This window comes from Bos taurus, chromosome 3 (assembly GCF_002263795.3).
Source record: "Bos taurus isolate L1 Dominette 01449 registration number 42190680 breed Hereford chromosome 3, ARS-UCD2.0, whole genome shotgun sequence".
In the NCBI taxonomy this organism is placed as follows: domain Eukaryota; kingdom Metazoa; phylum Chordata; class Mammalia; order Artiodactyla; family Bovidae; genus Bos; species Bos taurus.
The window spans coordinates 27,141,902-27,169,795 of record NC_037330.1 but is presented as its reverse complement, the minus strand read 5'-3'; the positions used below and the strand labels follow the sequence as shown (position 1 = coordinate 27,169,795).

General features: G+C 47.0%; 1 protein-coding gene across 1 annotated transcript; it reads left to right on the top strand.

Annotated features, from left to right (window-relative positions):
- The first annotated feature begins 4,003 nt into the window (after positions 1-4,003).
- On the top strand, positions 4,004-27,894 carry LOC101904899 (5E5 antigen). Its single transcript, XM_059885314.1, has 4 exons — positions 4,004-4,081; positions 20,073-20,820; positions 22,484-22,582; positions 25,654-27,894. The coding sequence occupies exons 1-4, from the start codon at positions 4,004-4,006 to the stop codon at positions 25,677-25,679; spliced, it is 951 nt and encodes a 316-aa protein (XP_059741297.1). The 3' UTR covers positions 25,680-27,894.

Sequence of the window (27,894 nt, the reverse complement as noted above, 5' to 3'; positions counted from 1 at the left end):
AGTGCCCAGGAAGGCACTGAGTTCCCATCCGCAAGGCGGACCGTCCTCCCTGGGCTCGTCTTTGCAGTGGGGAGTGTTTACTGCACAAGGGGAGGCATGGTCACCCCAGGACAGACGTCAGCTCCTGCAGACCCATCGGGTGCCGCTGTAGGGCGCTTAGCCGCCTTCCCCGCGAGGCTGGAGGGGCCTCGGGAGAGGGAAGACAGCTGCCGCGCTCCCTGGAGCCCTTTTCCTTAGATAATGCCTGAAGGAAAAGGAGAGGGGAAAAGTAGAAGCCGGAGGCGTCCTGGTAGGAGGGTTGAGGAGAGGGTGGAGGAACGTTCCAGGACCGGAAAGGAAGCCAAGATGTGCTGAGCCGTCCTTCGTGTGGGGCAGTGTTTGGGGGGTGCTTTGTGCTTTATCGGGCTTCCCTGGTGACTCAGACGGTAAAGAATCTGCCTGCAATGCGGGAGACCTGGGTTCAGTCCCTGGGTTGGGAAGATCCCCTGGAGGAGGGCATGGCAACCCACTCCAGTATTCTTGCCTGGAGAATCCCCATGGACAGAGGAGCCTGGTGGGCTACAGTCCATGGGGTTGCAGAGTTGGACACGACTAAGCACAACAACACAGCACACAGTGCTTTATCTCATTTAATCCTCTCAACAACCCTATGAAGTAGGTGAAGTCGCTCAGTCGTGTCTGACTTTTTGCGACCCCATGGACAGTAGCCAATCAGGCTCCTCCGTCCATGGGATTTTCCAGGCAAGAGTACTGGAGTGGATTGCCATTTCCTTCTCCAGGGGTCTCCCCGACCCAGGGATCGAACCCGGGTCTCCCTCATTGTAGGCAGACGCTTTACCGTCTGAGCCACCAGGGAAGGCATCATCAACTCATTTTGCTGATGAGCATTTGGAAGCTGAGAGAGAAAAAGGAACTCCCCCAAGGTCGCCCCACTGGAGATGAACAGGGATATGTTTTTGCATTTGGCCTAAGGAATTCTCACAGTGCAGGTGACACTAGAGACACGTGGGGCAAAGCACACTAGGACCTGGGTTCCACGTGGAGACCTTGACCCCTCCTGCTGGCTCTGCCCCGGAGTGAACCTGCAGGAACCAGGGGAAAGGAGCCTGGCAGGAAGGGACCCACACCCTCTGCTCTGGACAAAGGACACTCCTCACATGGGCCAGGGTCAAAGTCCTCGGGGAGGGGGGATGGGTGGAGCACAGGGCTTGACGTGAGAGGGAGGCCTACTTAGAATTTGCCCTGGGCTAAATTTTTCTAAGTGGCACCTTTGAACACTATAAAAAAAAATCCTCAAAACTCGCTTTCACAGGAGTTAATCATTCACTCTCTCCACAGGCCAGGTGACCTTTGCCATGTGGTTGGGCTTTTGTTTGCTTTTCTTGAAAGTCCTGGAGTTTGTAATTGGAGCAATGTCCTTTCCGTAAAGGAGAAAGGAATTGGGGGTCTAGGGCAAATCGTGATTTTCTTCCTTGCCCTCCATCTCCCAGAAACATTTGCTCAGTGAGAGGTTATGAATCCAGGACTCAGAATACTAAGTGGATCATCTATAGCTGTGGCTCTGGGGGAAGGGGTGCTAGCTGTAGGAGACTTTAGGAGACAAAGCATGCCACAAACAAAAGCCTAATAAAATCCAAGCCACCACCCATTCTGCACCTGATTCTTTTAGGAGCTTGCTCTTACCTGGGTGGCAACTAAGTTTACCAGTAGAGTTCATTCTCTAGGTGGGCTTCCCTGGTGGCTCAGATGGTAAAGAATCTGCCTGCAATGCAGGAGCCCCCTAGATCCAGAAGATCCCCTAGGAGTAGGAAACAGCAATCTGTTCCTGTATTCTTGCCTGGAAAATTCCATGGACAGAGGAACCTCGTGGGCCACAGTCCGTGGGGTCACAAAGAGTTGGACACGACTGAGCAACTAAGCATGCACGGACACACGGTATCCTAATCAGCTTCACACTTTAAGAGATGCAGGCTAGGGGCTGTTGAATTTGAACACTTCAGTCACCTAAAAGTTCATTGACCTCCTGGAAGAATTAGGGAGGGCAAATAGGCGGTGTGACCTTGGGCAAGTCACCCAACCTCTCTAGGCTTCAGATCCCCCTTCTGAACCTAGGAAGAGTAGGCTCCAAGATCCCCATCAAGGCCAGCACTCTATAGTCCATAATCCTGCAGGCTGCTGTCAAAGGCTCCCCTAGCTCTGTTCTGTCCCAGCTCTATTTTTGGCTCAGTGATTAGAGGGCTTGTCGGCCACACCCATATCTCTAACATTCTGACAGTTAGCTGCACATTTTCACTAGACATCCCACTGGGCTCTCAACCTTCAGATACCCCAGGCAGACACATCACCCCTCCCCTCCGCCTTTCTTCACAGCCCAACTCCTCTGACTTCTTTTCTCTTCCTGGCCTGGGAGTTGGGGGCCTCAAACCATCTTTGCAGGCTTGCTGTCCTTCAGCCGCCATATTGCTTTGGTTGCTGAGACCTGAACAGGCTGGTCTTATGTGAAGTGCTCCGTTTCGGCATAGTCTCACGACTTCCGCCCAGTTCGGGCCCTTGTTGTCTGTCACAGGAGCTCTCACCCCTTCCCCTCACACCCTCAACAGCCCCTCTGCTGTCACTCTCCATTCGACCTATAGGAGGTGTCACTACTGGGTCACTGCCCTAACGCCCTGGCTCTGAACAGCCTCTCCCCACTACAGACACTTGAATGGTTTCCTGTGGCCAGGTGAACAAACACTGCCCCCTGGGGTTCCCTTGACGTAGGGTGAGTGTCAGTCTCTCAGTCGTGTCTGACTCTTTGCCACCCCATGGACTGTAATCCACCAGGTTCTTCTGTCCATAGAATTCTCCAGGCGAGAATACTGGAGTGGGTTGCTGCCCTTCTCCAGGGAATCTTCCTGATCTAGGGATCGAACCTGGGTCTCCTGCATTGCAGGCAGGTCTTTATCGTCTGAGGTACCAGGGAAGTCCATCCCTTCATGTAGGCCCAACCTAATTCCCCCTCCACACGCCCCCTGTGCTTCAGCCTAACTCAGTGTCTCTTACCCAACCAGTTGTTCTTTGGCCCCACACTCTTTCTGATGTCTGGGACATGAACAATTCCCATGCTGTGCTCTGCTTATTTGCTCAGTCATGTCTGACTTTGTGACATGACTTTGCGACCCCGTGGACTGTAGCCCACCAGGCTCCTCTGTCCATGGATTTACCCAGGCAAGAATCCTGGAGTGGGCTGCCATTTCCTCCTCCAGGTGCTGAGTAAACCTGAGATTTCATCCCTGCCTTGCCACAGGATTGTTGAGAGATTTTGAGCAAGTTCCTTAATGTCTCTGAGTCTTGGTTTCCTCTAAAGGGGGTCATAAAACCTGCCTCACAGAATTGTAAAACCAAATAATGTGTCTTCTCACACGGAAGACAGTATGTGAGAAATTGCTTCCTAAACTAAAATAAAGCTCCCCATGTTGAAATCAATTCAGAATTATTCTAGGTCCTTGTATTGGCTTGGTTTGGGGAACACTAAGGCAGGCTATCTGCCCCCAAAAGAAGAAAGCTTCTGGATATAGGGATTTTTAAAATAGTATTTCCAAGTCTACTGTTCTTGATTCTTGAGAAAGAAAGGGTCCTGGGTTCACAGGACAACCTCGGGCTGCCTGGGGAGCAATCAGGTTTCTTGTTGCTGTTGTTTAGTTGCTGAGTCATGTCTGATTCTTGTGGCCCTCATGGACTGTAGTCTGCCGCATGGTTCCTCTGTCCATGGAATTTTCCCCACAAGAATACTGGAGTGGGTTGTCATTTCCTCCTCCAGGGGATCTTCCCAACCCCAGGACTGAACACACATCTCCTGTGTTTCCTGCATTGGCAGGTGAGTTCTTTACCACTGAGCCACCAGGGAAGCCCACATGCTTTCTTACTTGTCCTTAAAATATGTCCTTCTAGGGCTGTGCCTCTTCCAACCATTAGGATTTGTGTTTTAAGCACAGGAGCCACACAATTGGCCTCCCTAAAAACCATGTCCCCGTACCTCACGCTCCCAGAAAAAAACAAGATGAAGTCATCCTTTGCCCTTTGCTATGATTTGCTCATGCTGGTATGTGAAAGCTGGCTTCCCTATACTCCCTGCTCAGCGAGCACAGGATACGGAGACCCTGCAAACTTCTCCTTTAGCCCACTGCTCCCTCCCAACAGATGCAGTTTTACATCATCTGTGCCTTGCAGAATTGTCTCATCCCTACAGCCCCTATGCCAGACTTATTCCCGTGAGGTTGGAATGGTAGGGAATGAGTCAGCCTCGGGATGCTGCAGCCAGAATCAAGCCTGAAGCACAATATCACTCCAGCAAAATATAATTCCAGTAGGGCAACCGCTGGGAAATAAGCTGGCCCCTTGCTTGTCCAAAGTTTCCTGAGGTGTTCTAGCATTTTAGCAAGAGTTCCTTGCAGCACCTTGAGCTGTGATTCCGTTTTAAATGTAAGTCCTTTAAAAATGGCCAGTAAGATCTACTTCTCTGATGAAGAAGGAATATAAGCAATTGCTTGGTATCAAATAGATACCAAGATATTCTAGATATTTGATAAATTATTGTTGTTTGGGCCTCCCTAGATGGCTCAGCAGGTAAAGAATCTGCCTGCAATGTAAGAGACACAGGAGACTCGGGTTTGATCCCTAGTTTGGGAAGATCCTTTGGAGGAGCCTCCTCGTGAAGTTGTGTCTGACTCTTTGAGACCCCATGGACTGTAGCCTGTTAGACTCCTCTGTCCATGAAATTTTCCAGGCAAGAATACTGGAGTGGGCTGCCATTTCCTTCTCTAGGGGAACTTTCTGACCCAGAGATTGAACCCATGTCTCCTACTTGGCAGGAGGATTCTTTACCACTGAGCCACCTGGGAAGCCCATATTTGATACATACTAATACACTAATTGAATTGAACAAGGGGAGATATATATATAAAGTTGCTCATTAGCACCTTTCTCATAGGTGTGCTCCCGGTACATCACCCACTCTTCTTGACCACCTCCATCAACAAGAGGCCAGTGGGTGTGCTTCCCCAGGTCCTGCTGTCTCCTCTGCTTTTAACTCAGGTACTTCTTGGAGGAGGGTGGGGGTGGAGAGTAGAGGGTCTCTCAGAGAAGGAGTGTAACAAAGTTGCAGGGGATTACAAAAAATAGGATGAAATACTCTGGCAATCTTCATTCTCACTCCTCCACTCGCACCTCCCACTACTTCCTTGGGACATGGTAGAATACCTTTTCCTCACTGTAGAAAAGAAAATCATGAGATGCAAAGAAACCAGACGGAGAGCAGGCATTCAGAGTGGAAAGCTCCTCTGTTGTCAGTGAACTGAATTCTCAGTTGTGTGGAGTTACCTGCCGTAGCGAGGAGTGCGGCCAGAGCGTCTCTGCACTGTGAGTGCCCAACTCCTTCTCCAGAGAAACCCCTGCAGCCACTGCTGTTGAGCACAGCCATTGCTCCTGGATTCACTTTCTATCCAGAGGACAAGGAATTCACGCCATCCGCATCCAGGGCTACAAGCACAGAGCCAGGAGGTGCTAGTGGGAATCTGGGCTGATGGGACCTTCCACTGAGGGTCTGGACCTGTAGCTTGACTCTCCTGATGAATACACAGGAGGACATTTCACCTAAGACTTAGGTTCCCTGTCTCTAAAAATGAGATCAGTAATTCATGCCTCGTATGATTGTAGTTGAGGGGACTTTGTGAAACGTGTTTGAAAGCACTTTTTGTCAAAAGACAGTGGAAAAGAATATTAAAAAAAAAGATTGGCTATATGTGTATAACTGAGCTACTTTGCTGTACAGAAGAGATTGGCCCAACATTTATCAATTTTATTGATCTTTTCAAAGAACCATCAACATTGTTGATTTTCAACAATGTTCAATAAAAAATTAAATAAGAAAGTATAATACAAATGCCAGTTATCATCACAAAGCATACACACGTCACACAAGTTTTAAACCTTTACTGTAGAAATTAACATATGGTAAAATTGACTAGTCTGTGTGTGTGTATACATTTCTGTGACTTGTAATACACGTACAGATTTGTGCACCCATCACCACAGTGACAATACAGAAGACTGTCATTGCCTCATCCACTCACTGGACGACATTTAGTCATGCTCTTATTGTATTGTATCACTGGATTCAAGTTGCTCATATTTTGTTGAGAATTTTACATACATGTTCACGAGGGATATGGATCTCAGGTTTTCTTGTAATGTCCTTGTCTGGTCTCAGTATCACAATAATGGTGGCCTCATCAAATTTAAGTAGGGAAGTGTTTCTTCCTCTTCTTTTTGCCCTTAGAATTTGCCAGGAAGCCAACCGGGTCTGGAAATTTCTTTTTTCTTTTTCTTTTTGGCCTTGCCATGCAGCATGTGGGATCTTCCTCCCCGACCGGGGATGGAACCAGTGCCTTCTGCAATGGAAGCACAGGGTCCTAACCACTGGACTGACAGGGAAGTCCCAAGATTTCTTTTCCAAATGGTTTTAAAACTACAAATTCAATGTCTTTAATCTTTATATGACTGTTCAGATTATCTGTTTTATCATGACTGAATTGATAGTTGTGGTTTCTGAGAAATTGGTCCATTTCATGGAAATCGTCAGATTTGTGTGTGTTGAATTGTTCATAGTAATTCCTTTATTATCTCCTTAATGTCTACAGGGTCTATAGTGATATCTCTCTCACATCGCTGATGCTTGTAATTATGTGTCTTTTCTCCTTTTTAAGTTAGACAGATGTTTATCAATTTTATTGATCTTTTCAAAGAATCATTTGGTTTCACTGTTTTTCTCTATTTTTTTTCAACTTTGCTGATATCGACTCTTGTTTTGTTATGTCCTTCCTTCTGCTTGCTTTAGATTGATTTGCTCTTCTTGTTTTAGTTTCCCAAAGGTATAAGCTTAGATAATTGATTTCATACCTTTCTTCTTTTCTACTCTAAGTATTTAATCCTGTAAGTTTCCCTCTAAGCACTGTTATAAGTTCCATAAATTCTGATATGTTAGATTTTCATTTTCATTTGGTTCAAAATATTTTCTAATTTTCCTAGAGACATCCTCTCTGAATAATGAATTCTTTTTAAGTGTTTCATTTAATTTCCAAGGGTGTACAGATTTTCTCACATATGCTTTTTATGACCATTACACCTAGAATACTGCAGAAATCTAAAAAAGCCATTAGTTTTAAAACTCAATAACTTATTGAACACCTCCTGTGTGCAAGGCACTAGGGTGGGTGCTGTTTTGGGTCCAAGGCTGCATGAGATTTAATTCTAGCCTTCAGGGAATTGACTGTCTAGGAGGGAAACCAAATCACTTTGACAAGTAAGTGGTGGTCAACGATACACCACTGGTGGTCAGTGATACATGCTTCTTCTGTGTTTTACAGAGCAGCACTGCGATGGACGTCTCTTCCAGCTGAGATGGTCAAGGTCAAGACTGTGAGGTGGGGACTTCCCTGATGGTCCAGTGGTTAAGAATCTGCCTGTCAATACAGAGGACACAGGTTCGATTCCTAGTATGGGAAGATTCCACACGCGTCGGGACAACTTAGCGTGTGTGCCACAACTACTGAGCCTGTGCACCCTAGAGGCCATGCCTCACAACAAGAGAAGTCACCTCAATGAGAAGCTTGCTCCTCGCAATTAGAGGAAACCCATCCACAGCAATGAAGACTCAGAAAAGCCACGTCTATAAAGAGTGAGAGATGGACCTTGGAAATGGGTAGGATTTCTATAGTGATGGTCTTGGTGGGTGCTGGTTTAGTCACTCAGTCATGTCCAACTCTTTCGATCCCATGGACTGTAGCCCACCAGGCTCCTCTATCCATGGGACTTCCCAGGCAAGAATACTGGAGCAGGTTGCCATTTCCTTCTCCAGTGATGGTCTTAGTGAAGGCCGTTTCTGGCTGGACAGAACTTTGCTTGGTAGTGGCAGTAGCTCCTTCCCTGTGGACACCTCTCCTCCCTGTGCCCAGACAAGCCTACTGCCGGTTCTCACAGTTGACCTGCTCAGTTCACATACGTGTGGGGAGTGGACTCATCAGACTCACTAGACGGAGGCTCTTCTGAAGCTTGGAGGCAGTTCCTAATGCTTTTAGAGAAATGGGTATTGATGCGTCTGGGCCAGCAGAGGTGAAGGTGGGATTATAGAAATAAAATGAAGATGAAAAGAGTATTCTACTTCCCGCACATCCTGCAACCTCACAGGTAGAGTTGGTCACTGAGCTTTATCAGAAATTGAGCTAAGAACGTGGAGGTAAGGGAAGGAAGACAATAAAGTGATGCTGCCATGTTCTAACTGTGAGTCAAATTAGCTTGGCCCACAGAAGCCACAGAAGAGCAAAATGACAAGGAGTGGGGAAGAAAACATTTGCTTCAGGCCTGAGGGCTTCAGTTCATTGTCTGAAGGAGCAGAGGGAGAAATGTGAGGTGAAAACAGCTCCTATTCCTTCAAGACATCTGAGAGGTCAACCAACAAGAAAGACTTCTGGCCAAAGTGAGAGCTGACAGCCTAAAGTCCTCATAAAGCAGTCCTTTTCATTCTTCCTGAAGTTTCCAGGCTTATGTTCAACTTCCTTTCCCGTTTTTCTTTCAAAAACTGATTTGAAGTTTCTGCTTTCAGCCCATAAAAATAAAACCAAAACAGAATTTACGAAATTTTGGTCTTTGCATATTTTCCATCAATTTTTTTTTCACTTGCATATTTTTTTTAACTGAAGAATGATTGTACATGTGTTGATGATTTAACAAGGAAGGGATACTTGTTTCATATCTTCTAGCACAGATTACAATAGCTAGATATGGACTTCCCTGGAAGTTCAGTGATTAAGACTCCATGCTTCCAGTGCAGAGGGGCACAGATTTGATCCCTGGAAGGGGAACTAAGATCCCACATACTGCACAGCACAGCCCCCCAAAAACAACTAGATTTAATTTTATTAAAAGAAAAAGGTTTTTAAAGAAGAGTTAATTTCTCACTGAATTTCTGTAGGCAAGTTACTCTGTTAGTTAGTCTCAATCTCCTTATCTGTAAAACAAAAATAATAAAACCTACCTCGTGGGGTTGCCATGACACAGGGTCAATAAGACAGCAATCTAAAAAGCATCTTACACAGCTGAGCAAGTGTAGAAGCGAGGTACGGATATGAACTTCATGAATAAATCAGTGACAGAGTAAATCACCCCAGTGCTTTATGAATTCCTATCTTGGAACTTCCATATAATGCTATTAAATTGGAACTAATCTTGATACCTTAGTGTCTGGCCCCCAAACGAAAGGTCAGTATGACCTGTTTTCTTGAGCAAATTAGTTTGTTCTAAAGAGAGGTGATTCTAAGGCAAAAGGAATTTTTATAGAAAATTAGTTTCTGATTTATGCAAAAACAAGATGTCCTGAGGGATTTTCTATTTTTTATGATGCTTTATAGTTCATAAAAATGCTTTAACATGCCTCATCTCGTTTGCATTACCAAAATCACCCCTGGAGAACAGGCTGGGAAGGGGTCAATCATTTTGGCTTTACAAATGGGGAAATGAAGACTCCAAGAGAGAGTGGAGAACTCACCCACGGATGGACTTCCCTGGTGGTACAGTGGATAAGAATCTGCTTGCCATTGTAGGGGACATGGGTTCATCCCTGATCTGGAAAGATTCCACATGAATCTAAGCCTGTGCACCACAACTACTGAGCCCGTGGGCTGCAGCTACTGAAGACTGCCTGACTAGAGCCTGTGCTTCTCAACAAGAGAAGCCGCTGCAATGAGAAGCCTACGCATTGCATGGAAGAGTAGCCCTTGCGCGCCACAACTAGAGAAAGCTCAGGCACACCAAAGAAGACCCAGAGCAACCAAAAATAAATAAGAAAAAAAGAACTCACCCAGAGCTAATAAGAGCTAGAAGTAGTCTCCAAACCTAGACCCTTATGCCCAATTATAAGTCTCTATGGTCTAGAGATGGAGAAGGAAATGGCAACCCACTCCAGTGTTCTTGCCTGGAGAATCCCATGGACAGAGAAGCCTGGTAGGCTGCAGTCCCTGGGGTTGCACAGAGTCGGACACGACTGAAGCGACTTGGCAGCATGGTCTAGAGAACTACTATTAAAGCTCTTCAACGGTAGTTGAAAACGGACCCTTTTGTACTTATTGGTGCATTTTTCTAAAGTACCTGCTAGCATCTAAGTAAAAGTTTAGACTAATATTTGATTAGTTTTCATGGTGACAGCATGAGAGATTTTACCTGTGTTACTTAAATCAAAACATGTGCTCAAACCACAGATGCATAATGTGATGGAAGTGAAAGTGTTGGTCGCTCAGTCATGTCCACCTCTTTTTGACCCCGTGGACTGTAACCTGCCAGGCTCCTCTGTCCCTGGGATTGTCCAGGCAAGAATACTGGAGTGGGTTGCCATTCCCTTCTCCAGATCTTCTCAACCCAGGAATCAAACTCAGGTCTCCTGCATTGCAGGCTGATTCCTTACCATCTGAGCCACCAGGGAAGCCATGATGGGATGAAGTGGGGGATAAAGAGGGGTCAGGTGGCTGTTCTGCAGCCTGCTCTGGGCTTCCTGGATCAACCACTAACCAAGCCTCTCCACTCCATGTTTCCTGTTGCTTGGTTGTCCACTTTCAATGAAGCCACCCACACACAGCTTTGCGTCTCCCCCAGTTCAACAAGGGATGGGCCTCAAGGATGGATCTGGCCAGCTCAGGACAGATTATGACAGTTTGATGAATCTCTGCTTCCATTCATACTCCCCAGGTGATCTTCCAGGGCCGACCCTGCTCTGGGGCAGACCTTAGAAGGCACAAGAAGCTACAGCAAGTCTTAAAGTTGTGCCAGGGATCCCAAGGAAAGCCCAAGAGAGCCCTTCTTTGCCTCAAGGCATACAGTCTCATTTCTCCTATTTGTACCACTTAAACAACTGGATCTGAGAAGGAACTGGTGGTTCTCTAATGCCTTTTATTTCAGTGAATTCCCAACATGATTGCATGTTACTGGAAGCAGTGAGAAAGAAGCATCAAACAGCCAGCCTGTGTGCCTCAGTGGGTCGCTGACATGCTGTCCAGGACTGCCCTGAGCATTGCCAGATGCTTAGCATCCTGGGTGCCTGGGCACCAAGTGTGGCTAACCCCTCTCCCCAGTCATCGTGACAACCAAAGACATCCACCCAACCTCTGCCTGCCATTTTGATATACCCATATGGCCCATTGAATTAGTTTGACAAGTAATTTTTGTTTGTTTGTTTAGAAATATCTTCCCCAATGACAGGGGAGTTGGCCAGCTATGAACCACTGGTACAACTGACCCCATGGCCTGTTTTTGTGTGGCCCTCAAGATAAGAATGGTTTTCATATTTTTCAAGAACTGGGAGGAGGAAGAGGAGAGGCAGCAACAGAGCCTGCATGTAGTCTGCAAAGTCTAATTTATTCTCTGATCCTTCATAGGTAATGTTCACAACTCAACAAGCAATGACCAAGTACCCAGCATGCTGCCAGGCGGTGGTGATACTGTGATAGGTAGGATATCATTGTTGAACCGTGTGGGAGAAAATACATGCGCCTTCACAGCAAGTGCAATGGAGTCATCTACATGATGCTAGGGAAACAAAGCAAGAGTCACCCAGCTCAGCCCTGGGCACTGTGGGCTGATGCATAGGGGAGCCTTGCAAGAGGAGGTGGCAGGTAAAATGAATCTGGAAAGACAGGAAGGTAATAGCCAGGAGAAACTGGATGGAGTGGGTTGCTGTAGAAAAATAGTCCAGACAGATAGACAGAGAGGCAGAGAGGTGCAAAAGTTGTGTGTGGGATGTAAGGTAGAGAGCATCAAGAGCTGAAGCTGGAGAGGGTGCTTAAGTCTGACCTCACAACTGGGTGGTGCTTGGACTCTTTCCAGATACAGATGCTGGTCCCATCCATAGGACCTATGTGACTTTAAGCAATGTACTTGACTTTTTTGTGCCCCAGTTCCTCATCTGTAACATGTAGCTGGGAAAAGTACCTGTCCCATAGGGCTACTAAGGGCATTAGATGAGACAGTACATACAAAGCATGCAGAACTGTGCCAGCCCATAACGAGCCCTTGGCACACAGCAGTGATGGCTGTTGCTGTCAGCGTCACCACTCTTACTGTGTGATCAATAATAGGAAGGCATTTTAAAAGCTGTCGGCACCTACTATGTGTCTGCCTCTACATGAAGCATCAGAAATACAGTGGTCTTCCTTGTCTTATGACATCTCTATGAGACCTGGAAATCACAGAAATTTAGGCAAAAAGTGCTGTGACTATGGGGTTCCCTGATACCAAGTGCCAGAGTGCTCAGGAAATGGTGATGGTCCATCCATCCTTTGACGAACGTGCTTAGGATCAGCTGCAAGCATAAGCGTGTATATCTGAGAGTGCAGGGAGGCAGGAGGGCCAAAAGAAGGGCAATAAGAACCCCTCAAGTTGGGGAATGGATAAAGAATATGTGGTACAATCTCACTACTGGGCATACACCCTGAAAAGTGAAAGTGTTACTCACTCAGTTGTGTCCGACTCTTTGTGACCCCATGGACTGTAGCACACCAAGTTCTCCTGTTCATGGAACTCTCCAGGTAAGAATGTTGGAGTGGGCAGCCATTCCCTTCTCCAAGGTATCTTCCACACTCAGGGATTGAACCTGGGTCTCCTGTATAGCAGGCATATTCTTTGCCATCTGAGCCACCAGGGAAGCCGGCATATACCCTGAGGAAACCATAATTGAAAAAGACACGTTCACCTCAATGTTCATTGCAGCTCTATATACATTACAGCTTGGACATTGGAAGCAACCTAGACGTCCATCAACAGATGAATGGAAAAAGAAGTTACAGTATATATGCACAATGGAATATTACTCAGCCATAAAAATGAACACATTTGACTCAGTTCTAATAATGTGGATGAACCTAGAGCCTATAATACAGAGTGAAGTAAGAGAGAGAAAGATAAATATTGTATATTAATGTGTATACATGGAATCTAGAAAGGCGGTTCAGTTCAGTTCAGTCACTCAATCATGTCTGACGCTTTGCAATGGCATGGACTGCAGCATGCCAGGCTTTCATGTCCATGACCAACTCCCGGAGCTTGCTCAAACTCATGTCCATCGAGTTAGTGATGCCATCCAACCATCTCATCCTCTGTTGTCCCTTTCTCCTCTGCTTTCAATCTTTCCCAGCATCAGGGTCTTTTGCAATGAGTCAGTTCTTTGCATCAAGTGGCCAGAGTATTGGAGCATCAGCTTCAGTATCAGTCTTTCCAATGAATATTCAGGACTGATTTCCTTTAGGATGGACTGGTTGGATCTCCTTGCAGTCCAAGGGACTCTCAAGAATCTTCTCCAACACCATGGTTCAAAAGCATCAATTCTTTGGCTTTCTTTATGGTCCAACTCTCACATCCACACATGACTACTGGAAAAACAATAGCTTTGACTAGATGGACCTTTGTTGGCAAAGTAATGTCTCTGTTTTTTAATATGCTGTCTAGGTTGGTCATAGTTTTTCTTCCAGGGAGTAAGCATCCTTTAATTTCATGGCTGCAGTCACCATCTGCAATGATTTTGGAACCCAAGAAAATAAAGTCTCTTACTGTTTCTACTGTTGCCCCATCTATCTGCCATGAAGCAATGGGACTCGATGCCATGCTCTTAGTTTTCTGAATGTTGAGTTTTAAGCCAGCTTTTTCACTTTCCTCTTTCACTTTCATCAAGAGGCTCTTTAGTTCTTCTTCACTTTCTGCCATTAGAGTGGTGTCATCTGCATATCTGAGGTTATTGACATTTCTCCTGGCAATCTCGATTCCAGCTTGTGCTTCATCCAGCCTGACATTTCACATGATGTACTCTGCATAGAAGTTAAATAATCAGGGTGACAATATATAGCCTTGATGTATTCCTTTCCCAATTTGAAACCAGTCCATTGTTCCATGTCCTGTTCTAACTGTTGCTTCTTGACCTGCATACAGATTTCTCAGGAGGCAGGTAAAGTGGTCTGGTATTCCCATCCTTTTAAGAATTTTTCACTGTTTGTGGTAATCTACCCGCCAAAGGCTTTGGCTTAGTCAATAAAGCAGAAGTTGATGTTTTTCTGGAACTCTCTTGCTTTTTCAGTGATCCAACAAATGTTGGCAATTCGATCTCTGGTTCCTCTGCCTTTTCTAAGTCCAGCTTGAACATTTGGAAGTTCTTGGTTCATGTACTGTTGAAGCCTGACTTGGAGAATTTTGAGCATTACTTTGCCAGTGTGTGAGATGAGTGCAATTGTGCAGTAGTTTGAACATTCTTTGGCATTGCCTTTCTTTGGGATGGAATGAAAACTGACCTTTTCCAGTCGTGTGTTACTGATGAGCTTATCTGCAGGCAGCAATGGAGATGTGGACATAGAGAACACACTTGTGGATACAGTTGGGGAAGGAGAGGGCGGGACAAATAGGGAGAGCAGTATTGAATCATATGAATTATCACATGAAAAATTAGATAGCCAATGAGAATTTACTGTACGACACAGGGAGCTGAAATCTGGTACTCTGTGATAACCTAGAGGGGTGGGATGAGGTGGGAGGTGGGAGGGAAGTTCAACAGGGTGGGGGAACATATGTGTACTTATGGCTGATTCATGTTGATATATGGCAGAAACCAACACAATATTGTAAAGCAATTATCCTCCAATTAAAAAATAAATTAATTTTAAAAATAAGATGTGGCACATATGTACAATAGAATATTACTCAGGCATAAAAAGGAATGAAATCGGGTCATTTGTAGAGACATGGATAGAACCAGAAACTGTCAGAAAAAAAACAAATATTGTATATTAAGGCATATATGTGGAATCTAGAAAAATGGTAGAGATGATCTTATTTGCAAGGCAGAAATAGACACATGGACATACATGTGACGTACACATGAACAAACATACAGACACTAAGGCAGGGAAAGAGGAGAGTGGGATGAACTGGGAGATGGCCATTGACATGTATGTACTATTGCTACTATATATAAAATAGATAACTAATGAGAACCTACTGTAGAGCACAAGGAACTCTACTCAGTGCTCTGTGGTGACTTAAATGGGAAGGAAATCCAGAAAAAATAGGATATATGTGTGTGTGTGGGGGTGTATATATATGTATCTGATTCACTTTGCTGTACAGTAGAAACTAACATGACATTGTAAAGCAACTATACTCCAATAAAAATTAATTTTAAAAACCTCTCAAGTCCAGAGCCACACGCTTCCCTCTTTCTCCTAAAAGCAAAACGCCAACTATGCTTAATAGTGGAGGGAAGTGTTAAGTCTTCGTGGTACCAGACTCACACTTGATCCCGGACAGCCTTCCTTTGCCTCAGCGGCCCTATCAAATCAGCAAACTCTGAAATTTCTTTGGCCTCATGGAATCCTTCCATGGGTCTCTGCTTCTTCGTACAAGGAGAAAACCTCTCTCCCCTCCATGTAGTCCAATCCAGAGCTTGGACAGAGAGGGGAGGTCCTCATCCATGAGTTGTGCCCTCCTGGGTTTCTTACCCCCATGGAGTCCACACCACAGTGAGGGCTTGCACTGGACAGAAGGGGAGTCACTGCCTACACTCCTTTGTGGAGCATCCCTCTGGCTGCCCTGCTCATAGGACCCTCTCAGACACAAACTCAGCCTACAAAAGAGGGAAGGAGGAAATGCCAATTTGTGTCAGGCCGGTACCCCTCACCTCACTTCTCCTGTTGACAGTGGGCTGAGAGGGCTCCCCTCCTTCTGCAGAGCCCTTCCAAGGCTTCTAAGTTGCTCTGTGGCCCCCAGGGTCAGTGGCCTTGCCGTGTGGTCAGCCACATGGCAGTTGACCTGTCGCGGAAGTTCTGAGGATGCAGTGTTGATGCTGAGTGTGGTGGTGGTGCTGCTGGTGTGTGTGTGTACATGTGCGCTCACACGCCTGTGCGTGAAGGGGTCCTCAGGATGCCTGTGGTCAACAATCTGCTGTTCCCACTCAGGAGCAGCCCGAGCTGGCAGCCAGCAGCCTGGATCCTCCAGCACAGGGCCCATGCAGGTTGGGCTCCGACCATGCAGTTTCTAAGTGCTCTGGACTCCTTTGAGAAGGAGGCATTATCTTTGCTATGATTATATAATAATGAGGAAATGTTCCTGTCTTCTGTGGCACACTGTTGTCTGTGAGGAAATATGCTGTTATTTATTCTCCCACCAGAATATCAAAGTTGACAGCACAGAGACAGAGATCTGTGGTCATGGTCAGACCATTGATTTCTTTCTGCCCCACCCTCCTCTCCTTATCAGCCACTCTGTCGCCCGCCCCGGGGCCCCAGCCCCCTCACTTAGGCAGCCACCACTTCAAAGTGCTCCCCGTGCACACCACTAGGCAATTTGTTCAAATGTACCCACTGAACTCTTACAGTAGCCCCAGAAGGTAAGTATTACTGTCCTCATTTCACAGTTGAAAAAACCTGAGGCCTAGAGAGGTTAAGAAGGTTAAGTAACATGCCTAGGGTCACACAGCTAGTCAGCGGCAGAGCACAGATTCAAATCCAGGCTGTGTGACTCCAGAATTTGTGCTTTTAGCCTCGAGCTATTCAGCCTCCAGGTCTGGTGCTTTTTCTGCACCAGTGGATTCTGGTTCAGTCCCTGGGTCGGGAAGATCCCCTGGAGAAGGAAATGGCAACCCACTCCAATATTCTTGCCTGGAGAATCCCATGGACAGAGGAGTCTGGCGGGCTACACTCCATGGGGTCCCAAAAAGCTGGATACAACTGAGCGTACACATTACATCACCCTCAGCCTCCAGGTTTGGTGCTTTTTCTGTGGATCAGGGGGCACATCATAGGTGGCATCCAGGCCAGGAGCCTCTCCACATAAGAAGAGGAACCCTGTGGAAGCTTCAGGCCATTCAAAGTGGACAAAGCTCCCCCGTCTCCCTCAGGCATTCCACAAGCTTCTCAGGTAACCCCAGTTTGTGTGCCTTACACTCTTGGGGGAAGCCCAGCACCTCCGAGCCATTCCTGGGATTCTCAGAGCTTCCCAGAACCAAGCTGCGTTAGAGCAGCTGAGCTCTGGACAACTCAGTGCTGGACACCTGGGTTCCGGGACCAGCTGTCTGGAATGCCCAGTGGTCACATCTTGAGTCTGTCACTGTGCGCCTTTGGGTCTGGGGCTGGTGGGTAAATGGACAAAAATGTCTCTCGCAGTGGTGTGGTTCACTGGCTGTCCCTTTGTGTCTTTATTTTGCCCACGTGTGTGTGTGTGTGTGTGTGTGTGTCGCTTATGTCAAATGTGGGTATGTACTCTATGCTTGTGCTTAGTCGTTCATTTGTATCCGACTCTCGCGACCCTATGGACTGTACCAGGCTCCTCTGTCCATGGGGTTCTCCAGGCAAGAATACTGGAGTGGGTTGCCATTTCCTCCTCCAGGGGATCTTCCCAACCCAGGGATCGAGCCCATGTGTCTGGTGTCTGCTGCATTGGCAGGTGGATTCTTTACCTCTGAGCCACCCGGGAAGCCCGAGTATGTAACCTAAGCATAAAGAAAGAAAGAAATCTGCTCTGTTATTCTCAACTCTTTGTGACCCCATGGACTGTAGCTCACCAGGCTCTTCTGTCCATGGGATTCTCCAGGCAAGAATACTGGAGTGGGTTGCCATTTTCTTTTCCAGGGGACCTACCTTCCGAACCCAGGGATGGAACCCTCGTCTCCTTCATCTCCTGCATTGGCAGGCAGGTTCTTTACCACTACCACCATCTTGGGAGCCCATAAAGTGTGTCAAAGTCTGTGTGTGTGGAAGAGGGACGCTGGAGGTATATAACTGTGTGTCCATGTGTGTGGGAATGGACTGACTCTCAACACACTCTGAGAGGCTTACAGCCACTTTGGCATTCCTCCTTTGCTGCCCCAAGACCCCCCTGCAATGTTCCAAGGTGATCTGGGCCCTGCCTTGCAGAGGGAGGTGGCCTGGCTTGATTCTGTTCCTGTAGGAGCAGCCACTCCAGCTTTCCCCTACTCACATTGGTATCTCCTCTCCTGCTCTGGCCTATTCTTGTAGACTGCTCCCCACTCACCTCCCACCCCCGCAGCCTCATCAGAAGGGAGCTGGCAAAACATGTGGTACAGAGGCAGCTTTTGAGCCAAAGAAAGGACAGTGCCAAGAGTGCCCAGAGGCATGGCGGGACCATGTCCATGAACCTCTGCATCCCACACTCCATCCCCTTCTGACCTGAGTCTCTCCCTCAGCCCTCCCCTCTCTAGTCATTGCGTCTCTGATTGGTTCCAGTGGGGAGCAGCCTCATCCTTCAAGGTGCCTCCAGGCTCCTCTCTAGGTTTCTAGGGAATGTATTCAGTGCTTCCACATTGCCCTCAAAGCTGGGGGAACTGGGGACTGTGGGGGGCTGTTACAATCTATGACTATGTAGATTCTGATGGAGAGGGAGAGACGAAGCTGCTGATGGGCCGTTAGGAGAGAAGTACCAGTTCAAGAGGCAGATGTGGGAGACAGTTCTGCAGCCTGGCAGGGACAGGCAGCTCTTGGCACCGGCTGCCAGAGCATTGATGCAGAGTCACTCTGTCTGCAGCAGTGCTCCTGCGTTATTGCCTAGGCTCCCTCCTCCTCAGCACCTGTGCTCAGGGCTGCAGGATGTGAATGACCACCCGCACTGTGCTCTTTGGCTAGTGGGACTTAGGCAGGGTACCTGCAGGTATGGACACTTTTAGGATGAGGAAAGTGATCGGAAAGCTCTGTGATGTCAGACAAAATGCCTAAGCTCTCTATTTCAGTTTCAGTTCAGTCGCTCAGTCGTGTCCGACTGCGACCCCATGAACCACAGCACGCCAGGCCTCCCTGTCCATCACAACTCCCGGAGTTCACTCAGACTCACGTCCATCCAGTCAGTGATGTCATCCAACCATCTCATCCTCTGTTGTCCCCTTTTCCTCCTACCCTCAATCTTTCCCAGCATCAGGGTCTTTTCAAATGAGTCAGCTCTTCGCATCAGGTGGCCAAGTATTGGAGTTTCAGCTTCAACATCAGTCCTTCCAATGAACACTCAGGACTGATCTCCTTTAGGATGGACTAGTTGAATCTCCCTGCAGGGCTGTTTTCTAACCTGTAACTAGAGGATGGAATAGGGTGATGGTGAGAATTAAGTGAGTTACTGTATAGAAGGTACCTGGCATATAGAAAGCATTCAACAATTGTTTGCTACTAGAAGACAATCCCGGAGGTCAATCTGCCTTGATTGACCCTGCCTTGGGGAGTAGGGTGGGTAGGGAGATCTGTCTTCTGTGGTGTCAAGGCTTGGAAGAAGAGAGGGGCAATGTCCTTCACCCCAGGAAAGGATTCCCACAGTCCTGGCATTACTGGGTACATTCAGGAGGCCTGTTGGACCCAGGCTAGGGCTACTGCCCTGTCAAGGCAGGTGAAGGCTTCACAAAAACACACCCTCCCAGGACAAGACCTCTTCCTACTCTTCTCTCATCTTTGAAGTCTTTTCTTAAAGGTCAGTAAAGCAGAGAGACCTCTCTAGAATTCATCTCTGGTGATAAGTGCAGCAGACATGGGATCTAAAAATAAACCTTCATAAGATTTCAAGTACACACTTTCCATGACAATTCAGATCACAATTCTTTTTTCTTTCCTGGAGCAATGTGACCTGTGGTGAAACCCATCCCCACCCAGGAGGAAATGTCAGAGGCTTTCAGAGTGTGGCACTGCATCCTGAATTTGGATAAGGCTCCACTCTAGGGCCCAGCCTCGCCAGAAGGCCCTCCAGACGCCCCTTTCCATCCCCACCCCAGGGTATACCTGGCTCTCCTGCCTGCATCCCCCACTCCTAGCTAGGCTCCCTGAACAACCTGCCCCCCACTCCTAACTAGGCTCCCTGAACAACCTGAGCCCTGCGGCAGCATTTCGCAACCAGAAGCCAGCAGGGGGAGGAGCAGGTAGACACCTTGTTACATGTCACTGTTTCCTCGGCATGTGGCTCTCAGACGTGGTGTCTGGGAACCACAGAGACTGACTGGTTTAACGGGTCTGGGGCTAGCCTAGTGCGCACACAGGACAGTGAGGAGGCGTTGTGGACTGCCCAGGAGAAGGATCGAAATTTGGGTGTCCAGCAGCTCAGTGGGCCCACTGGGACAAGCCAGCCAGGGCATACTCGGAGATGGCTATCTCCTCCTCAAAGCAAAGCAAGGAAAGCTCAGCGGGGCGCTGGGATCCGTCTCAGGGCATCAGCCTTCTGGGGCGTTCCAGACCGGGGTGTGTGGAGAGGGAGGTTGCTCGAGGCAGGGAGGGGAGAAGCAAGAAGGTGGGGAGGAAAGAGCGTTTAAGAGTAGAGGAGAGAAGAGTAAATGGAAAGAGAAAGGAAGGGAAGGGAAGGCGGAGCCAGGGGAGGGGCGAGGAGACGGTGACGAAGTCGCGCCTCGAACTTCCCACGGTGCACCCGGTGGGATCCTTCATTCCCGCAGGGGCACCTGGAGAGGAGGTGTAGGAGCCGCGGGCGGGACTGAGAGGGGAGAAGGAAGGAGCAGGGGAGAAAAACAAAGGGGTGAGAGCTCGGCGCCAAGGCCGGGAGGTTTTACCGACGCCCTAGGGGGTGGGGTGAAGGAGGTGGGGCGCGGACCGGCTCCCAAGTGCGCCCCTAGCGCCTCTCAGCCCCGAGGCGCGTCCCGCAGCCGCCCGGCCCGCCCCCTGGGTTGCCTTCCACCTACTGTTTGCTCCTGGCTTTCAATTCAGTGGTGGAATGTTTCCACCATTTCCTTCCTGAGGCTGAAGTTGAGGCCCACTGTCTCCGCTGGTATGAAATATTATTGTTGTACTCTTGCTTTTGTCTCTGGTTTGTGATTTGAGGATGGAAAAGGTGCATTCTCTCATAATTAATTTAGGTAGCTGTCAGTGTGGTCACAGCTGGCCCCAGGCAAAAAGCGGAGCCTGAGAATTGAGGTGATGGAAAGGAAAGAGTAACCATGGCCCAATGGAGCCCCAATGTGAGCCTTATTTAACCCACTGGAGCCCGCAGGCGCTGCCTATGCCTCTCTCCAGCACCCACTGCGCAGAAATACTAACTACTAAACATTTGCTATATCGCCTCATTTAACCCCACAGTCACCCCGTACATTCGCTTTTACAGTCCTTTTTTATAGGTCAATAAACTTGGGAGAAGGCAATGGCACCCCACTCCAATACTCTTGCCTGGAAAATCCCATGGATGGAGGAGCCTGGTAGGCTGCAGTCCATGGGATCGCTAAGAGTCGGACACTACTGAGCGACTTCACTTTGACTTTTCACTTTCATGCATTGGAGAAGGAAATGGCAACCCACTCCAGTGTTCTTGCCTGGAGAATCCCAGGGGCGGGGGAGCCTGGTGGGCTGACATCTATGGGGTCGCACAGAGTCGGACACGACTGAAGTGACTTAGCTTAGCTTAGCTTAAACTTAAGGGAGATCAACCCTGAATATTCACTGGAAGGACTGATGCTGAAGCTGAAGCTCCAGTATTTTGGTTATCTGATGTGAACAGAGGACTCACTGGAAAAGCCCCTAATGCTGGGAAAGATTGAGGGCAGAAGGAGAAGATGGCATCAGAGGATGAGATGGCTGGACAGCATTACCGACGCAATGAACATGAACTTGGGCAAACTCTGGGAGATGGTGAGGGACAGGGAGGCCTGGGGTACTGCAGTCCATGGGGTTGCAAAGAGTCAGATACGATTGGGTGACTGAGAAACAACCAGTTACAATTTGAAGAGGTTAAGTAATTTACTTGCTTCCAGCAACAGGAAAAGCTCAGATCTGATCTCTGATCTCTCCTGTACACCAGGCAGCCCCTCCTGATACCTATCTTTGGAATCCCAACATTCCCAATTTCCTCCATCCCCCTCTCTCCTTATCTCATCCACACTGAGGTTCCAGGCCTGAAGTGTCCCCTTCTCCTCCCTCCAAAGAATCTAAATCTCAGATTGGGGCTTCCCTGGTGGCTCAGTAGTAAAGTATCTGCCTGCCCATTGATCGCACATTCAATCTCTGGGTGAGGAAGATCCCCTGGAGGAGGGCATGGCAACCCATTCCAGTATTCTTGCCTGGAGAATCCCCATGGACAGAGGAGCCTGGCAGACTACAGTCCATGGGATCAAAAAGAGTCAGAAATGGCTTAGCAACTAAACAACAGCAAAGCCTCAGTTTAAAGGACCAGGTCTTAAGGAAACTGATATAAGTGACAGCCAGGAAGGCAGAGCAGTAGTTTGGGCACAGCAAGCCCCACCAGTGACCCCCTCCCCCACCCCACCAGCGCTCAAGGCTTATAGAGCAGCCAGGCCCAGTCCATCCCGAGGCCCTGCTTTAGGAGGTGGGTCTGGAAAAGAGGAGTGGCTGAACCTTAGCTGAGAAGCTCCTGTGTGCCTGACACGTCCTGGCGTGTTCTGCCACACACTTCACAAATGTTACTCCTTTATCCCTCACAGCTACCCACGAGGGAGGGGCTTGCTACTCTCCACATCTCACACAGAAGGAAACCAGGGTCTTCTCGGAGGTGGAAGAACTTGCCCTAGGAAATGCTGCTAGTGAGTGCCTGATTTGGAATTGAAACTCATTTGTTCAATCATCTGTTCTTTCATTAAGTGTATTTTTATTCTTTATTGTTTTTGCTGTGTGCAGGGATTATGGAAATAATCCTTCTTTCCCTCACTGCTTTGCTCCAAAGCAGGTGAATGTGCTCAGTTGCCTCAGTCCTGTCCAACGCTTTGTGACCCCATGGACTGCATCCCACCGGGCTCCTCTGTCCATGGAATTCTCCAGGCAAGAATACTGGAGTAGGTTGCCATGCCCTTGTCCGGGGATCTTCTTGACCCAGGGATCCAACTCAGGTCTCCTGCATTGCAGGTGGATTCTTTACCCACTGAGCCACCTGAGAGCCCAGGTGAATCATTTCAGTTCAGTTCAGTCGCTCAGTCGTGTCCGACTCTTTGCGACCCCATGGAGTGCAGCATGCTGGGCTTCCCTGTCCATCACCAACTCCCAGAGCTTGTTCAAACTCATACCCATCGAGTCGGTGATGCCATCCAACCATCTCATCCTCTGTTGTCCCCTTCTCCTCCTGCTTTCAATCTTTCCCAGTGTCAGAGTCTTTTCCAATGAGTCAGTTCTTCGCATCAGGTAGCCAAAGTATTAGAGCTTCAGCTTCAGCATCAGTCCTTCCAATGAATATTCAGGACTGATTTCCTTTAGGATGGACTAGTTGGATCTCCTTGCAGTCCAAGGGACTCTCAAGAGTCTTCTCCAACACCACAGTTCAAAAGCATCAATTCTTTGGTGCTCAGCTTTCTTTATAGTCCAACTCTCACATCCATACATGACTACTGGAAAAACCATAGCTTTGACTCAGACGAACTTTTGTTGGCAAATAATGTCTCTGCTTTTCAATATGCTGTCTAGTTTGGTCATAGCTTTCCTTCCAAGGAGCAACCGTCTTTTAATTTCATGGCTGCAATCACCATCTGCAGTGATTTTGGAGCCCAAGAAAAGAAAGTCTGTCACTGTTTTCATTGTTTCCCCATTTATTTCCCATGAAGTGATGGGATCAGATGCCATCCTCTTAGTCTTCTGAATGTTGAGTTTTAAGCCAACTTTTTCACTCTCCTCTTTCACTTTCATCAAGAGGCTCTTTAGTTCTTCACTTTCTGCCATTAGGGTGATATCATCTGCATATATTAGGTTATTGATATTTCTCCTGGCAATCTCGATTCCAGCTTGTGCTTCATCCAGCCTGACATTTCACATGATGTACTCTGCATAGAAGTTAAATAAGCAGAGTGACAGTATACAGCCTTGACGTACTCCTTTCCTGATTTGGAACCAGTCTGTTGTTCCATGTCTAGTTCTAACTGTTGCTTCTTGACCTGCATACAGGTTTCTCAGGAGACAGATCAGTTGGTCTGGTATTCCCATCTCTTGAAGAGTTTTCAAGTTTGTTGCGATCCATACAGTCAAAGGCTTTGGTGTAGTCAATAAAGCAGAAATAGATGTTTTTCTGGAACTCTCTTGCTTTTTCCATGATCCAATGGATGTTGGATTTTGATCTTTGGTTCCTCTGCCTTTTCTAAAGCCAGCTTGAACATCTGGAAGTTCTTGGTTCACGTACTGTTGAAACCTGGCTTGGAGAATTTTGAGCATTACTTTACTATCATGTGAGATGAGTGCAATTGTGCAGTAGTTTGAACAATCTTTGGCATTGCCTTTCTTTGGGATTTGAATGAAAAGTGACCTTTTCCAGTCCTGTGGCCACTGCTGAGTTTTCCAAATTTGCTGGCATGTTGAATGCAGCACTTTCACAGCATCATCTTTTAGGTTTGAAATAACTCAACTGGAATTCCACCACCTCCACTAGCTTTGTTCATAGTGATGCTTCCTAAGGCCCACTTGACTTCACTATCCAGGATGTCTGGCTCTAGGTGAGTGATCACACCATCACGGTTATCTGGATCATGAAGATCTTTTTTGTATAATTCTTCCATGTATTCTTGCCACCTCTTCTTAATATCTTCTGCTTCTGTTAGGTCCATACCAGTTCTGCCCTTTATTGTGCCCATCTTTGCATTAAATATTCCCTTGGTATCTCTAATTTTCTTGAAGGTGTCTCTAGTCTTTCCCATTCTATTATTTTCCTCTATTTCTTTGCACTGATCACTGAGGAAGGCTTTCTTATCTCTCCTTGCTATTCTTTGGAACTCTGCATTCAAATAGGCATATCTTTCCTTTTGTCCTTTGCCTTTCACTTCTCTTTTCTCAGCTATTTATAAGGCCTCCTCAGACAATCATTTTGCCTTTTTGCATTTCTTTTTATCGGAGATGGTCTTGATCACTGCCTCCTGTACAGTGTCACAAACCTCCATCCATAGTTCTTCAGGCACTCTTGTCTATCAGATCTAATCCCTTGAATCTATTTGTCACTTTCACTTATTATCATAAAGGATATGATTTAGGTCCTACCTGAATGGTCTAGTGGTTTTCTCTACTTTCTTCAATTTAAGTCTGAATTTTGCAATAAGGAGTTCATGATCTGAGCCACAGTCAGACTGGGAGCCCAGGTGACTGGACATGAACAAATCAGTACAGTTGGGTGTTGTAGAATAGCTGCCATATCCAGTCACATGCGTGGACCACAAACACTACACAGTGGCCAGTTCTCCTTAGTGGGAGGCCGTGGGAAAGTGGAAGGGAGTCAGGAAAAAAAGAAAACCTTCTTGAAAGAGACCTATGCAGCCAGCACTTTTCTTCCCTCCTCCCCCCGTGTTGCCTCCAGAAACACTGATATGGGCCTCAGAGTGGCCTCAGAGTGGGCCTCTTTGAATGACTCTTGACTCCCTTGCTTAGGGCCACCTGACCTCACTGCTGTATTATGAGGATTATTAGATCATTATAAAGTGCCTTGCATTTCTTGGTATATTTAGACCTAAATATACAGGAATCACCTTTTTTTCTGCTTCTCCAGTTCAACAGGACATGATTTTAAAATACGCTTGACTTGAAGAATAAGGATTTTTTAAAAAAATGTGGGGAGCCTGAGGTAAAAATGGAAAAGAGATGAAACCCAAAGTATTTTCAAGGTGTCTTTCTCTGTGTTTCTATTTTGCAGGTTTTAAAAGCAGAAGTAAAGTGTAAAGAAGAGGGAAATGGCTCTGATGCAGCATTTACATAAGAAACACATTCAGAAAAAAAGAGGCTGTGATTCTGAAAGCATCCTTATTATACCGCACTAAAAATCTCCTCTGGGATCGGTGGAGGTTTAAATTAGCTGGGAAGAGGAGGAAATAAAATCTGTCTTTTCAAATTGCAAATCTCTCCCAAACTGAACATTTCGCCCGAGGAAACGGCCACACTGTGTTCAGGAGCAGACAAAGCCCTCTTTGAGCGAGGGCCCCACCTTCTCCAGCCTTCATTACAATTCCCTGCCTCCTCCTACATCCGCTGGACAAGTCCTGACACCGAGCTCCTGGGCTATGTCTTAGTCATTGAGAGAGATTTCAAGGAGGCCCTTGTTTTTAGTGGGTGTGCAGTTTGCTCTAAAAATGTGTCCACCGCCCATGTAATTGACTTGAGAAATCAAAGTCAGTGGAAAGAGTGCAAAATGTCATCCACTTCTACAGGTTTCTTTTATGAATGGGTGTATTCATTTATGTTTTCTCCAACCGCTATCAAATATTTGCATGTTAAACTGCAAAGAATTTCACAGAATGCCATCAACACAGTGTTCTGGTTGTCTGTGGCTACATAATGCACTTCCCTGAATGTGGTGACTGAAACAGCAACCATTTTATTATGTATTGTGATTTTATATCTCAGGAAGGAGGGCAGGGCTCAGCTGCGTGATTCTCCTGCTCGAGGTGTTGTCAACCGGATCACTGGCTGGCCTTTAGCTAGTGGTGGGGCTGATCTGGAGGGCTCCAAACAGTTCTACTCACATGTCTGGCACCTTGGCAGGGATGGCTGGAAGACTGGACTTCATAGACCCTCTCTCTTCCTGTAGACTCAAAGCCTCTCTGCATTGTCTCTCCAGTAAGTTGACCAGACTTCACGTAACAATTCTGTTCCTGAGTCCCAACTCATACTGCTCCCCACACAACAGGCAAGTAAATCAAGAGATAAATGGTTGGGGCAAGGAATAGCAGCATTATTCAGAAAGCCAGCAGACTGAGAAGGTGGTGGACTAGTATCCCCGAAAACCATCTTACTTGAGTTAGAGTTCAGGTTTCTCCTACGCTAAAAGGGGACGGAGTGTGGTTGGTTGCTGTGAACTTCTTGGTGCTAGAATCCTTTCTTCTGTTCACCTAGGTCTGGTCACAATATTCCTATAAACCTCCAACAAGACAGATGTTATTCTTGTTCTGCAATTTTTATCTCTTTGTGAGTGGAAAATGTATCTCTGACATTATACCTTGAAACATCAGAGCCTTGAGAATGGAATGTCTTATATATTGCAGGCTCCAGGCAGCATTCTTATAGCAAGAGCAATATAATACAAAGGTTAAAGTTAAAGAAACAGGTTTCAATATGGAGTCAGATTTGTTCTTCCCTATTATGGTTCAGATCCCTAACACCTAGTGTTCCAGGATGCATAAAGCCGAAACTGCCATACCCTATTAGAGGCTTGTCTTTGGAGTCCCAAAGTTCCAAGTTTCTTCCTCACACTCTCTCCCCCTACTTCATCCTGACCCTGCTCAGGACAGCCACTTACTGTGCCCAGAACTGGCACAATCATGTCCATTGAAGTCTATTATTGACCAAAGCCAGTTACAGTACAGCCCAGAATAATGGGGAGGGGAAGTAGACTCGCCCCTCTATGAGAGGAATATCAAAGAATTTGTGTCCATCTCGAATCCAGTAGCCAACTATACCGAGTATCAGTAGGGCTTGTGTGTAGTCTATAGGGATAAGAATAGACTATGCAGAATCATAGAATCTTGGATTTGGAAATGACCTTAAAGATTATCTTGTTCAACATCCTAATTTTAAAGATAAGGTAAGGGAGACTAAGAGAGAGTTGGCAAACTGAGTCATGTGGCTGAAACTGTTGTAGCCACATGTTCCGGGAAACAAACTCACTCAGAAGGACAATGCAGATAGTGGAGTGCAGTTTATTACACCAGTGGGCCCAAGGCAGAGTCTCCTCTTAGCCAAGGACTCCGACCAGTTTTTGTGAAAACCTTATATACCCTAAGTGTACTTGCTCAAACCTACCTCCCCAAATTCCTTGAAACTAGTTTGGACAAGGTAAAAGAGAGATACGATCAAAGTTAACCCATGATTCATGTGTCATAAGACTAGATAAACAGTGAATATTTATCAATAGGACTGTGGTCATATCCCAATAAACATA

Coding starts and splice junctions, on each gene's coding strand:
- LOC101904899 (XM_059885314.1), top strand. CDS start 4,004: ATGTCCCCGTACCTCACGCTCCCAGAAAAAAACAAGATGAAGTCATCC. Junction 4,082..20,072: donor GCTATGATTTGCTCATGCTG/GTATGTGAAAGC, acceptor GGGCTAGCCTAG/TGCGCACACAGGACAGTGAG. Junction 20,821..22,483: donor GAGGCCCACTGTCTCCGCTG/GTATGAAATATT, acceptor TATCCCTCACAG/CTACCCACGAGGGAGGGGCT.